The sequence below is a fragment of the Photinus pyralis genome, unplaced genomic scaffold, assembly GCF_008802855.1.
Source record: "Photinus pyralis isolate 1611_PpyrPB1 unplaced genomic scaffold, Ppyr1.3 Ppyr1.4_LG3b, whole genome shotgun sequence".
NCBI classification, from domain to species: domain Eukaryota; kingdom Metazoa; phylum Arthropoda; class Insecta; order Coleoptera; family Lampyridae; genus Photinus; species Photinus pyralis.
The window spans coordinates 13,597,244-13,612,458 of NW_022170510.1; the positions used below are offsets into that span (position 1 = coordinate 13,597,244).

At 35.5% G+C, this 15,215-nt stretch overlaps 1 protein-coding gene across 2 annotated transcripts in view; it reads left to right on the forward strand.

Annotated features, from left to right (window-relative positions):
- Positions 1-9,591: 9,591 nt before the first annotated feature.
- The window catches only part of LOC116167341, a 62,534-nt gene continuing 56,910 nt past the window's right edge, over positions 9,592-15,215 (forward strand). For both annotated transcript variants that reach the window (XM_031482682.1, XM_031482681.1), the window contains exon 1: positions 9,592-9,992. In XM_031482682.1, the coding sequence (XP_031338542.1) occupies positions 9,704-9,992 (289 nt within the window). In that variant the 5' untranslated portion in view covers positions 9,592-9,703. The remainder of the gene's footprint in view (positions 9,993-15,215) is intronic.

A 15,215-nucleotide genomic window follows, 5' to 3' on the forward strand; every position in this document is an offset into this window, starting at 1 on the left:
TCAAAAGTTTATAAAATACCGTAATTTCTATAAGTAGTAATCTGAAAGCATGTATTCCCTAAAGTGAGTTTGTGGAGAATGGATCATTTTCTCGGATGCGCTTCAGTAAGTAAAAAGCGCAAATAATTTTAAAATGCCTAGTAGGCATACCATGTAAGCTCACCTCAGTTTGTCAACTTGAGCGAGAATCAAGCTAAAAAAAGCTCTTAGGGGTTGATGAACACATCTTGCTTACTTTAAATTAGGTTAAGTAGTTGTGAGTTTGAGCTGAATTCTGGTGTTGGGTGCTTGTAATATATACGAATAAGCCCGATGTAAAAGTACACTGTTTCTATAGTTAGCATTGACTGTGTGCAAACCCAATGTGTTGACATTTAAATACTTGAGATTGTCTCCAAAATATTAATGAAGTATTGTATTTCTGAAACTCTGGAATCATTTTACCTTTCGCTAACATTGATGTCCTAATTTAGTTCATGTTGTTTCATCTTACTAACATCCTTACTAACCATCGCTTGTACCTACACTATTTTTTAGCCTTATTTATAGCTCTTAATATTGGTAAAAATTTAAAGATGGTTGTCATTTGAGGATGTGAGGATCTTTAACGGGACTATCGTCCTTTCATATAGGTAGTATAACTGGTTGGAAGATCCTTTATGGCATTTTTATTCAAAGCATTTATAGCTTACGGACTAAACATATCAATGTCATATCTCATTGACAAATTTCGTGCACTTTTCCTAACATATCCATTACAATGAATCAAAAAAATTGACGGTGTGGGAAATACGGTTTGAATTTCATTTTTCACTTACCTACAGCTTGTAGATTGTTTTCAAGCCTCTATGTGCAAAATACTGTAGCTTTCGCTGTAGTCTATTCAACCACTTACGTACTATTATACTTATACAGTGACACGATATTGTTTCCCGTTGCGCGCCCCTGATTCTATCATAAATTTACGGTCTAGTTGAGTAGAAAGAACCTGAGGGGGTTGAAATTGTCACCAATTTCGCAATGGGAGTTATATTGTCTAAACTGTAGTTTCTGTCCTACTATCAATGGCTATCAAGAATGTGTGTACTAACAAAATTAAATCTGCGTTGTATTGATAAGTTGGTGTATATTTCATGTGCAAGATGGAATGTAAAACTGTGTAGATCGTTGTCTATTAGCATTCATGATGAATATCTCTAATTAGAATTATTACCTATAAATGAAGCTTCTTGTATAACAGGGTTTTAGTTAATTGTTGTAACTTATAAGAAATCAAAGATGTGATGTTGTATAAGTACTTATGTAATAATTACGAGTACAATAAGAAACGTATTTTGTAAATCAAAAAGAAAAAAATCGAGTTTGGACCATTTTTTTCATTCAATTTGCTTATGCGGTGCGCTTATTACTACTACTTCAGCTGATATTATGGTACTGTACAAAAGTGTGATAATAAATAAACAAATAATCGTGCATAATCATTTGTTGACAGTTTTTGAATTTATATTAATTAGGGAGCAATGTAATTTGTATTTTTCAAAGCGTTTTGCAAAGATTTTTCGTTTGTATATAGTACATAAGCATAATTGTGTAAAAAATGAGAGGTACCTACCTAACGTAAATTTTATGTAAAATAATAAACTGCTTTGTTAATAAACTTTGTGGATAAAACTGTTACATCCGTTTTTAGTGATTTTATCTATTATTTAATCGCATTACTACATTTTTTGTCTTAATTTAAAATTAAAATTCAGATACTTTATTGATTACTGTTGTCAGCATACGCCATCTGTCAGCCAGTAGCACTTCCACAAGAATAAGGAACGGGAGCAGTTCAAATTTTCTGCATCGGTCCCAGATGTGTAACTACTGAATGGTTACATAACTAAATAATCGAACTGCTCACTGCAGGAAGCGACAGTCGACAGTTACGGTCTACAGATTTGCTACAAGTTGCTCCCTACAGATACTTATTTTTAAAGTACGGAACTTTTATCATTAGGCAGCGTGGGGGTTTTAAAGGTCCAGGCTTTGCTGATCTTTGGCTTTGTAAATACGTTAGATCATCATAAACAAACGCTTTGTTATTGAGAAACAAGGATCTCGACGTCGACGTCACAGTTTTCTGTTTAATTATCTATAATACCAATTCTCCTTCATAACTACTTTTATAAAATTGCTACGTACGTCCGCAATTAATTACATAATCCTGGCCGTACATTACATCTACGAGAGTCATTTGATAAATCTCCTGCCTTGAAATAATAATGATCCAAACTGAAAGTATATTTTAAATTTCGAGCTAATCCTCCGAAACTCAACGCACTTCTGGGAGCTTTTCTTCAACACCCGATCACCTTACGGAAATGCTTTTATTCGTTTGTGAAAAATGTTTTCATAACCGAACTAACTTTTAGTTTTGTAAACAGGTGATAGGCTACGGGAGGCAAATCAGGAAATTAAGGGGGGTGGGAAACAGACACAAGACGGCACGAATTCTTGTACTAAAACAAAACTAGATCTTTTTCTTCGCTATTCATTATAGGTTTCAACCTTGCATTTTGTGATAACTTTATGAAACTTTCAGAGGATGTTCTAGACACCATAAGGTTCAATTTCAGCTATGCCGCCACCCCCGCAACCCCGGACGGCACTTGCTATAGCGGGTTTCTTAAGTGCAGTGCAAGGTAGCATTTCAATACCCGCCCATAAAATGAGTCAAAAATGTATATCCAGGGTTTGTTTGGTACTTTCTTACATCTAGGAAGGTTGAAGGGAATTGTCAAATACCCAGGGAGAATTTATGTAGGGTATTTTACGTGATTTAACTTTTGATCTAGTAGCCCACTCTTGGAACTGTTTGAAATTATGGATTCTACAGGCCACATTCTATAAGAAAATTTTTTTTCCGGGTCGATCTGAGACAATTTTTTTTGAGGGCCTCAAAAAAAGGCAGTGTAGAACCTTCCTTTTTTACCAAAAATCGACTGCACCAAAATTTGTCGGGAAAACACTTTTTCTTATTAATTTTGGTGCGTAGAATCCAAAACAATTCGTACTTTTTCGATCAGACTTCTCAATAAAAAGTTATAGACTAGAAACTAGGGAATGCAATACCGGGATTGCGGGATCCCGAAATACCGGGATCCCGCAGCATTTTTGCGAGATTAATCCCGCACATAAATGGAGCGGGATCCCGCGGGATTTGCGGGACTGAGGAATTTGTCGACCAAGGGGACGACTCTGTTTACTTTGTTAATGAAACTGATAACGGCGAATTATTTTTTAAATAATTGTTAAACTTTTTTCGTTAAAAATGTACTATGATTTTTGAGGCACTTTAGAAGACTTTTTGTGCTTTACAGGTAAGGTTTTTTTGAGTTCTAAGTTAGGCCGAAGGTACTTTTTTGTTAAATATTGTGATAATTAGCGATTTATTTTAATACAGAAGTTAACCGCACAGAATTGCTTATTTGCCAATTTATTTAAAGTTTTGCGGATCCCGCAAATACCGGGATCCCGCGGGATTAACATCTAACAATCCCGCAAATACCGGGATTGAGATTTTGCTGCGGGATTGCATTCCCTAGTCCGCACTGTTAAAAGCGCCTTAAAAATAAGCAAACCACGTAAAATACCCTAAATAAATTCTCCCTGGGTATTTGACAATTCCCTTCAACCTTCCTAGATGTAAGAAAATACAAAACAAACCCTGGACATACATTTTTGACCCATTTTATGGGCGGGTATTGAAATGCTACCTTGCACTTAAGAACCCGCTATAGCAAGTGCCGTCCGGGGTTGCGGGGGTGGCGGCATAGCTGAAATTGAACCTTAGGGTGTCTAGAACATCCTCTGAAAGTTTCATAAAGTTATCACAAAATGCAAGGTTGAAACCTATTTTGGCTCTTAACCCCTGCACTAAAGCCGCTTTCCAACTATTGTTGACTAGGTCCGTCGAGAGGATGAAGTATGCAGGGCTGTTAGGCATTTATGTAGTTGGGACTTAAGAATAAGACAGACCATCAGATTTATTCGCCTATTCAGAGGGGGTGCCATTTTTAAGGTACTTCAAATTTTTTTCCCGAATTCGTCACGATACCTTCATTTTCATGCTTTATGTCGGGAAATTTGAGTTCCCATTACAGCGACAGTAACACCTTTCCTCATCTGCCCCCTATTACTTTACCAGTGTAGCATTTTATTACATAATACAGAAATAGGAACTATTTTTATTTTGAAACATGAACAGAATGAATCAATTCTTAATGAATTTTCTTTCGAAAGAGAGAAATTTTGGTGCAGTCGATTTTTGGTAAAAAAGGAAGGTTGTACACTGCCTTTTTTTGAGGCCCTCACAAAAAGTTGTCTCAGATCGACCTGGAAAAAATTTTTTCTTATAGAACGTGGCCTGTAGAATCCATAATTCCAAACAGTTCCAAGATTGGGCTACTAGTTCAAAAGTTACAGCCCTTTGAATTTTCATTCGAAATTTGTTTCTAGTCTATAACTTTTTATTCAGAAGTCGAACGCGAAAATCTGTCCATGTGTAAAACGGCTGAAACAAATGAACGCACAGGTAATATCCTAATAGCAAGTTGCAAGTTAGATATCACCTTTGGGCTCATTGGTTTCAGACGTTTTACATAGGCCAAATTTTCGCGAGTAGGAGGTTAAAGTGACACTTCATCGTTTGAATTTTGCTTGATTAATAGACGTTTACAGTTGAGAACAAAAATCACTACACGGGTGCAATATAAAGCCCATTTACCTTATCTTCAACATTGTAAATATCACTAAAGCATGGCAAAGATTCGATAACTCCGATTCGGTAAGATGAAAACTTAAACTAATATTCCCATGTGCGCTACGTGCTTTAATACAACATTGGCTATCGATGCGGTGGTCGTAAACACGCTTTCAGAGGTTAACGCAAAAATTGTTTTGCGGATTAAAATTTGGGCAAACATCGTTATTAGGATTATTACATAGGTACGTAGATAAGCTGGAAAGGTAGATTTATTGCACATTGTGTACGGCGCGATGCCCAAGGCAAGGCATCATGTATCGTTATTAGTTACAAAATTGATTTTGTTTATTCGCAAATGGCGTCATTGTGTCCTTATCTAGTTCTGGTAATCGCAGGGGAAACATATTTGCAATCTATATAAAAAAAACTTTGAAACTTTCTCTCTTTATTAAGTATATAGGACTATGTAGTGTATATGTCGTAGGCATTGTGTATAATTCGTCATTTTATAAATGCCTGAAAAGCAAGCGGTAGATTGTAAAATACGAGCACTAACGCATTCATTTTTACTATCTGCCCGCGTAATAAAATGACGAGTTATATAAAGTGGCTACGATATATATGCTTTATTCTATACAAATTAATTAAATTGGGTTCATCTTTTTGAATAACCCTGTATCATTATGCATATTATAGTTATAGTACACATTGGCAGACGGACAGACAGGCAGATAGACAGAAATACACAATTATAAACGATATTGATGATCGTTAATAAACCGTAAACGTGTAAGATTATCGTACATGAAAAAACATGTGTTTTATACTTACTATTACATTTTTAATAATAAACGCAGAAAACATTCCTGGCGCCATAACGAACCAAATAGCGAAAAAAGTAAAACAATAGCTCGTTTTAACAGGCATGCACGCACACTGTGTTTACGTTAAATAGTTTTCGCTATAGTTCGGACGTTTTTCAGTTTTTCGCTTAAAACTCGAAAACGGTCCATATTTGATGAATAACACTTCTTTAGTAAATTAAAGAATACACAATTCTACGTCGATCAAAGGATGAACAAACAAAATCGGTCCAATAGAAAAATTTTTACAAGCGATCAAAGAAATCCCCGTCAATTCCTGGAGATTCACGGAAATCCCTGAAATCGGATAAAATTCCTTATAAGTCCTCAAAAATCCTTTCGAAATCTTCTTAAATTCTTCCCCGCATACTTGCTTTTGGCACCCCATTCCAATTTTTTATTATCGCCGCTTTCATATAGAAAAACCTACGATTCGTCACGCACCTTCTCACAGGTGTTATAAATTAATAACAATAGTCAAATACAGTTTATTTTTGGACGAGCCAAAGAAAGCTATTTCAGTGACAAAATGTAATTGGAAGGTAGACAAGGAAAGTCAGATTTTGACTTTTTTCATGTGAGAATGAAAATTAATTTAGAACACAATTGCATGGGTTAAAGAATTGTAGTTTACATGTCTATCTTATCAGGAACGACTTCATTCGTTCAAAACAATTATTGAAAGGTAAAAGTGACCGCATGTGCAGATAAGCGAATCAGGTGATTAATCTCTACCTGCTTACGTTACCGCCCCTCCATCAAAAATATAACTTATGACCAAATCATTCGATCGTGTTAACGCGAAGTGCAGTGCATCTTGTGCGGAATGGTCCCCAAAAATTTCAAATGGTTCGAAGAGTGCCTAGTACCGAAAGCAAGAAAGCTAAGGGTGAATTTTGACAAGCACAGATTAGGTACCGCGTAAAATGCAGTAAGTAATTTGGATTTTTACATTTAAACATTGGGCATACAATGCAAAATTATTTTGGAGTTGGACAATAGGTGAACTGTGACTAAATATTGTGTATGGAAATTTACCTCCCGTTAGTTTCAATCAATCATTTTCCAAATCAAAAATGTATACACGACAATTACAATCATCTTATCTATCCAACTCTAAAATTGGAAACACATGTGTAGTCCATTGCGTCGACGGCGTCGGCATTTAAAAGTCGGTTGATAATTTCATTCTAAACAAAAACCACATTTGCCGTTTTATTAGCTTTAATAATAATTATCGCAGAGTGTACTAATTTTGAATTAATTTGATACGAGTGAACCAAATACCTCTTTCGCAAAATGAAATGTCTTGAAATCGAAACATGCAACTCAAAATTATTGTGTCACTTCATGCCTAAAAACTGTATGAAAAGGGTGACTAGCAATAAATTTCATTCTTTCTCTCTGTATTCATGTTAAATCCGGGTCCTTATTAGAGGTATTTAATTGGTCCAACTATTCATTCAATATATCAACGTACCTATTCACAAACTTCTTTAGAGTTGAAGAATCGAAAAGTGGATTTCCATTTTTCGCATATTCAGACCAGATAATTTTGTCTTGAACTTGTATTATTACCTCTTGTATGAGTGTTTAATGGTATTTGTCTCAACAACCATCATAAACGGAGCGATTAAACTTGCGGCTATACCCAGTTTTGGGGTATGCCTTCTGATCTGTAAAATTCCTACCCAAGGAGGTGTTTTTTTGATCCCCAAACGACGCCCCTAGGCCCTAGGGATGTTGTAAAGCACATTAGAAATGCTGTAGTAAATTCAAATTCATTAGCCGCTTGCGTAAAGACGTAGTTTGGATAAGTGTAACATCTAAAACGACGGTTTTAGAGATGTTTTATATTTCGAGAGCTATTTATCAAACCAAGCTCATTCAATTTGACATGAAAAGTAACTAAAAATCTACTGTAGTTGAAGCGTGTTTCGGAAGTGAAATTATTATTTGGGGTAACGCAACCACAAACGATGACATTTGGGAATACAAGTTTTGCAGTACTTTTTAAAGACAAGTATACTTTATAATTTAGAAATAACTTGAAATAATGTAGAAGGTCCAAAATGTCCAAAATCATTAGTAGGTAACGCAGCACCTTACAATATATATGAAAATGAAATACACTTTCGCCTTGCCAGATATTAGATAAGGGATTGACCTCTATGGCATAAACGTCACAAATGCCGCTGCTTAGTGACATGAGGGCATCAGTTGCAACTCGGATGTCCTAAGATCTTTAGGAAGGCCGAAAGGGGTAGTAGATTTTATCGTTCCTTTAGTTACCACAACGCATTAAAAAAAGGTTAACTCTGTTCTTTAGAAAAGTTGGAAAATGGGGGTTTATTGATCGCTTTTAACAATTTTTCTATTGGATCGATTTAGTTTGTTTTCTTTTTTTACTAAAGAAGTGTTATTCATAAAATATGGACCGTTTTCAAGTTTTAAGCGAAAAACTTAAAAAAGTTCAAACATTTTGAGGTTTTTTGGCTGCCAACAGTTGTGCCGGGAAAAAATTGCCGTGCGCTCTTCAAATCCATGTTATTTGGAGCCAAATGGACCATTTAAAATAATAAAATCTTTTACACCACATTTTGCAGGTCAAACTTACTGAATACTGAACTATATATAATTGCAACTTATTTAGTTCAAAACGAGAAGTTAGAAAATGTAATTTTTTACTACAACAGAATCAATCCATCTTTATTAAGCGTTCATTTGCCATTAGAATCCATTAGTCATTTCGCCAGCTTACGGATTAGTCAAAGGACTGAATTAGAGAATCCGCAGTCGCATGTAGTACATTACTTCTTTGATTGGAAATAATAAATCTGATTTTTTGTCGTCCCAAAGATTAGCATTTTGAATTTTAATAAGAAATTTTGTACTGCAGTTCAACAAAATTCACTTTAACAGATAAGTATGTTATCGGCATCTTAACCTTGGTTCTTGTATGATGTTTTTACTCAGTGAAATACGTAAGTTTTCACAAAATCAAATGTACGTATTTCAAAGATTGGGATTTAATGTTGCCATTCACCCTGTGTGTACCCGAAAGGCCAAACTTAACGTGCAGGTTATCTGCCAAAAAACGTTATTTTGAGTTATTTAGGATAGGCCAAATATCGTCTTTTAGCGACTTTTACACATAACCTGCGCCTTCAGTTTAACATTAGTGATACACCACAGGGTTGTCCATTCTACTCTACTTGAAGATAAAATAATACCATAGTATAATACAAAATAATACCTACTGTAAGTTACGAGAAATGATTATAGAGCACAGACAAAATACTATTTTAATCTGTGATTATAGCATATATGCTATAACACGTAATTAAACAGATGACCTTCCGTTATCTGTATCGGACCCATCAACTAATTTCATAGCTTGTTTTTTTGCAAGTTTCGCCGTAAACATTTTGGAATGGCGTTATCAAATGCATGATAAATAAATCAAAATGCAAATAAAAGATAAAAGTATATTTGGAGCGGAAAAAGTTCGTTTCAAATTTAATGTCGTCCCCAGATCAGCAAGAGTTTTTGGCTGATATTTGTAATTATTTGGATGAAGTTATCGAATGTTTGCCATATAAGTGAAATGGCGCTTTATCAACAGTAATTGCTGGCATTTACCTTGCAAAATCACCTGTTGGCAGGACAACAATAAAACCATTAAAAAAACAGGATCGGAAGCAAGTGACAGTTGAATAAGGTGGAAAAACGAACCGCCTTTGTTTCATTATTATGTCGCAACCGGCAAAACGTTAAAAGTTTGAAAGGCATTTTTCTAATAATGATGAATAGGTCGGTTGCCCGCCACTGCCTTATTTTATTATTATATTTTTGGTCCTTCTCTTTCGGCTGAAATCAAAGGGAGTCCACTGCACTAACCCCCTCTACTTTTCTACGTGTTTTCCATTTCCAGTTTTCGGAGTTCGCCTTCTTCGCGTGTCATTCGTTTGCCGGTACCGGAGTTTTGTGTATCTCGCGCGTAAACCGGCGCGTATATTTACGTTACGCGAAAATGTGAATGAAGGTGCGTTGTGTGTGTGTGTCGTTTTGGAATGCAGTGCGGTAAAAAATGCCCTTTGTGCAGCGTGTGATCGAGCCGAAATTTGTAAGTCGTCCGTGCCTCTTCGATGCCGATGGTAAACCGAAAATAATTGATTATGAATTAGAGGCTGTTACAAATAATACATTAAGCAATGCGATACGGCAACTCGCATCGTTGGCTTTGGCGGCCAACGATATTTTTGTGGAACTTGCCAAACAACTTCAGCTGGTCAACGAGAGATCGGAGGCGATTAAAGGAAAAATTGGTGCCTTGGAGGAAAAAGTGAACGCCTTCGACCCTAAGAAGATTTCTGTGCGTAAGTATATCTACCGACCACTTGAAATCTTTGTCCGCTCGCGTTACCAGAATCGCTGCCGCCACGCCGAATAGGTACCTGAAGAACGACCGTTGCTTGTTTGCATTTACCTCCCGTGTTGCGTAAGCGTAACCGTTGGATGGAACAGGAATTTCGAGGGTAAAGGGAAGTCTATCGTCACGTGACGCGACAGCTGATAGGAAGGAAGTACGAACCCTCTTATGAGGGTATGGTATTATTATTTATCGCATTATCCAAAAAAATATTGTAGCAGAGGCCATGCTGCTCTGTCCATTAATAAGAGAAAGGAATCTTTTTTCTTTCGACCTCCATCTACTTTTTTTCTTCGACGAGCCCATTCATGAATGAACAAACCTCATATAATTACCTACCTACTTACCGAAGTCTACTTTCGTTTGTAAATTAATCCACCGAAACGTATTTCACGTTAACCAATCAACCACATTTTTCTTTTCTTCTTAATTAATTAGGTAGTAACTTGAGCCCTTTATTCAAATATTTATTTTCACAGGCCCAGACTCTCTAAGGATTTTAAGGTGTTATTTTCGTTTACGCCTGAGGGTATGTTCTACCTGCGCTTTGCTTTAATTTTCTAAGCCAGTGGCGTTCCCACGATTTTTGACTGCATTCTTTGTAAGATTAACCAAACGATAGATTTGATACGTTCGTTCTGAAATAAGTTAGCAAAAAACACAAAATCGCAATTAATTTGAGATAACTGTTCAAACCGACATTATTGAACATTCATACTCGCCTCCTTTTTAATTCAAGTTGAATGACATAACTTGATTTCGTGTTTTACTGACCATGGCCGCTTTAAAAACCGATTTTTAATTACAATTAGTTGAAATTAACACTTATTAAATATAATCCGAGAAATGTAATCTGTCATTTTATATCCTGTTAATTTATATACGGCATTGATAAGCCCACCTATCGATTTTGTTTGTTTATAAAATAGCGATAGACCTACCTATACTTGCTGTATTGAGTATTTAAATCATTTATATGTATGATGGTCATAGTAATAACTTCTAATCCTTCCTCGGGGCTAAAAAAAAATGGCAAGTTAAGAGCACAAATTGACCCCCGTGTTAAAACCGACTTCATTTTTGGATTAAACCGAGGATTATACCTACCTACTCGATTTAATAAAGACAGTTGTTGTCACTTTCGAAAATGTTTCAAAAGAAAGAAAAAAAATGAAATTTTCACAGAATCGCCAGAGAACCACTTACCATCTACAGTACTAAATCGGGTACGTAGAATCCTCGGTAGAATCTTCGAACAGTTTCTTACGGCCCTTAAAACCGTGTGTCGGGAATATTCCAAACCGGCGATTACAAGCTGCCAAATCGTCAATGCACGAATTGGCCATATACCAAGTCGGCGCCCGGTTATGTCGACGCTTATCAAGCCGGTACTCGGCCATACCGGCGCTTGGTCACGCCGACATATGGGCACTTGTTCAGTCGGTCACATTTTTCTATATGAAGGTTGTTTAACATTTTATTTCCCGTAATAAGGCAGCATTCAGCTCGGCATTCAGTTGTTTTTATTTTAGAAAACAAATGAGTAACGAAAAACATTTGAATTGTTTTTTAATGGCAGTGCATCTTTTCATTAGGCTCATTTAATAGAGATTTTTTTTCTCTTTTCGATGATATATCACGTTAGTGCCCTATGAAAATTAAAAAAAACTGATTACAATCACATCAATAACGTTAATCTAGATCTCCTACATCAAAGTAAAACAAATGAATGTGTACGTTTGTTACCATTTTAGTACTAATTTCATTTTGTTTTTAAGGTTTAATAAGAAACGTACACGTTCATTTGTTTTATATTGCCAAAGCATTACAGAAACACACTGTGGAAGTCGAAAGACGCCGAGGAATTTATAAGTTTAATATAGTGAAAATTACGAGGAAAATTAAGTTCCGAATATATTAACCTCGATATTAACTATACTGCGTTTTAATAATTCAATGCACACAAAAGGAAAGCATCCGGTTGATCGAGCGCCAGCAAGGCATAGGGCCGGTTAGTCAAGCGCCGATTAGTAGTGTAGGTACCAAGAGCGTGTAATCGAGGTAAGCATATTAGCTACCTGCGACCCACGGTTCCTGAGAAAAACTTTGACGTGTTGCTGTTCCTAAACAGCAAGTCAATATCTCAACGAATAATGCAGTTGCGAATTTTTATTGGGGATCACGTCGGATTTTTAGCCATTTTTACTACTCACGCGTTAATAAAGGAGATATTGAATTGTGGTAAAAAATGACTCCCATTTTTTTTACGGAAATACCCATTTGAAGCACGAGGAATCCGAATCAAACAAAATCTCAATGATGCCGGTCGGTCTGTCTGTCTGTACTGAACCAATTGGCACCAAGGTACGCGGGTGGTATCTCGGGCGGTATCTATTCTAGTCACAACAAATGTTTACGTAAGGGCTCTGCAGCAAAAAAAAACGACTTTATTTTTTATATACATACTCTTTTTTTTGTCAATTTCGGAAATTTTTCGTATAACGCACTTGAGCGATTCACGGGAAAAAACGAGGGGAAAAGTTTCTGAAATTTTCTCAGAATCGCACGAAAATTTAATTGTATAGTAAATCGGACTCGTAATGGGATGCGTACATTCCAAACATTACCACAGCTTCGTTCAGTTGCTCTTCTTTAGGCACCTCCAGGTTCGAAAAAGTTGAAAAAAACCAAACAAGACCCCCTTCGGAAGCCATAGCTACTTTTTTATCTCGTTTTTTTATATATACAGGGTTTAGAAATGATTTATGCATCGTAGGGATTTCCTAGGGAATTTCCTCGGTAATTTCATAAAATTAAAATATTTTCTCCTCTAATTATTTTATATAGCAAAGTTGTAAATAGGTTTCTTGTAGCTTGAACAATTGTAATTTTTTGATGTGGGAAATCTGAGAAATTAAAAAAATTACAAGTTATATTTCCAATTATAAATCACGATTTTTGTAAAAATCACTCGTGCCGTGAAAAAACTACAAGAAACCTAAATCCTAAGTTAATTAAGAAAGAAAATATTTCGATGTAAAGAAATTAGCATTGAAATCCCTTTTGTACGTAAACCGCGAGGTAAACCTGAGGGTAAACCGTTTCTACACCCTATATGTACCTATTGACTCGAGTATTGACTGATTGATTTCGGATCGATAGAGTATGGATGAGAGCAGACACCTTCCGCTTATGCGTGGACTTACGGTTCGGTATGGCAGCGAAACCGGAAGTGCAAGGTGACCCAATAGGCCAATGCACACTCTAATCCTTCCTTTATCTCACAAAAAACTGAAAGTCCATATCTGAAAATATAAGGGAGTTGGGATTATTTTTACATAGGCCAAAAATAAAAATAAATAAATAAGAAAGTTCTATGTTCATTAATTTCCACCCATAATAATTCAAACGATTCTACAGTTGCAGTTTTAGGTAGATTTTAGTAAAAATTCAGTTTAGTTATTTGAAACAGCACAGTTTAAGAAATTGCTGCCAAATTCTCACGGCATCGGCATTTGTTAAATAGTTCATTGCACTCAATTAAGATTTACAGTTTTAGGTTTTACATAAAGTTTTGCAATATTACGATCATAAACAGTAGGTACAAGACATTTAAATTTAAATAAAATAAATTTATTTCTTCTTCAACACGCAACGTAGGTACTTGCATATGGTTTTTAAATGTTTTATTTATGCTTAAAATTTTAAAGCACGTGGTCGAACTTCTCCCATTTCTCAAAAAATGAAAGTTTCCTTATTAAAACAGTATCTAAATAGGTTTTTTGAGCGGCTACTGGATAATAACCTCGAACGTTCGCTGTACTAGAAGTCTATATCGTATCGAGAGCTTAAACCTCGGATTAACCACAAAGAAGAATACCTACAACAAAATCTTCAGTTGTTACAAATCACGAAAATCGCTTATAGGTACATACGAGGGTACATTATCATAGAGTACATAGTATATTTTTAGTACTTAAATGTATTAACCTCGGTATTAACATTGTAGGTAGCAATTTTGGTAAATTCTGATCGTAGCGTATTTTGTGTCTATTCATCCGAAATTTTTCCAATTTGTGCCACTTTTTGTGGAACGATTGTCGTTAATTATTTTCCGAGAGGCTCTTTTCACAAGCAAAACATTAGTAATTTTTATATGCAACCATGGATTATGATCATTTTTGTCTTTAGTTTTGCCCGAGGTTTTGCCCAACCACTACATTTTGATTTAGTATACTTAGCAAACGAATTTCTTATGCATAACTTTGCGAAATTCTTACATATTTCTTTTTCTTTATGATTGAGAGGAAACCCAGATTTCAGTTTTGTTCATGATTGCATTTTTTCGAGCATTTTTTTCACTTGAACCATTTTATTCATGGTTGCGGTACAGTTTCAGGAACCCGTACTGCTTTAAGGACTTATACGGTCCTGCGGAACTCCTACAGATTGAAAATGTAACATTTCTAAATGTTCAAGCCTTTTATTTTATTGAGATACCACTTATGAATGACAATTGTGAATTGCCAATAATAACTAATTGCTTATTACAATTGACAATTGGCAGTTATAAGCGGCAATAGGCAATTATCCGTTGTAAATTGTTTCGTAATTTATTGGTACATTCAGTAAATTATCAGCAAAGCAATCACTAAATTGGCCGGCTTTTCATGTTTCTGTTAAACTTATCTAACAGATTATTTGAATACATTTATTTCCATGGAAAGTAAGTGTCAGATAGAGTTAACGGTAATAAGAAAAGCCGGGTCTTAATTTGATAAATGTATTTCATTAGCAAGTACACCCAGAATTGAGGTATGTAGTGTAGGGCCCTATATTGTAGATATTATTGGGATTGCACTGCAAAATTCCAGTTCTTAGCTGCAGGTAGTGAATACTGGTCAAAATTAGTATGTAATTAAATCAAAATTATGCAACGAAATAGGATTTCACTCGGGATTTCCTCTTTACATTTCTTCAAATATTCTCAGTTTTCCCTTGAAATTCTCATTCTTCATGATTAGCCTCTCAGATCGTGCCAATATTGAAAGAGTTGTTTGTATTGCGTTGTATTGTATAAACAACACTGCTTGATTTTATATATTTCATAACTTTTGGGCTCCCTACATCGTTTTTAACTCATTTGTAATAAAGTAGAACTCTCGCATTC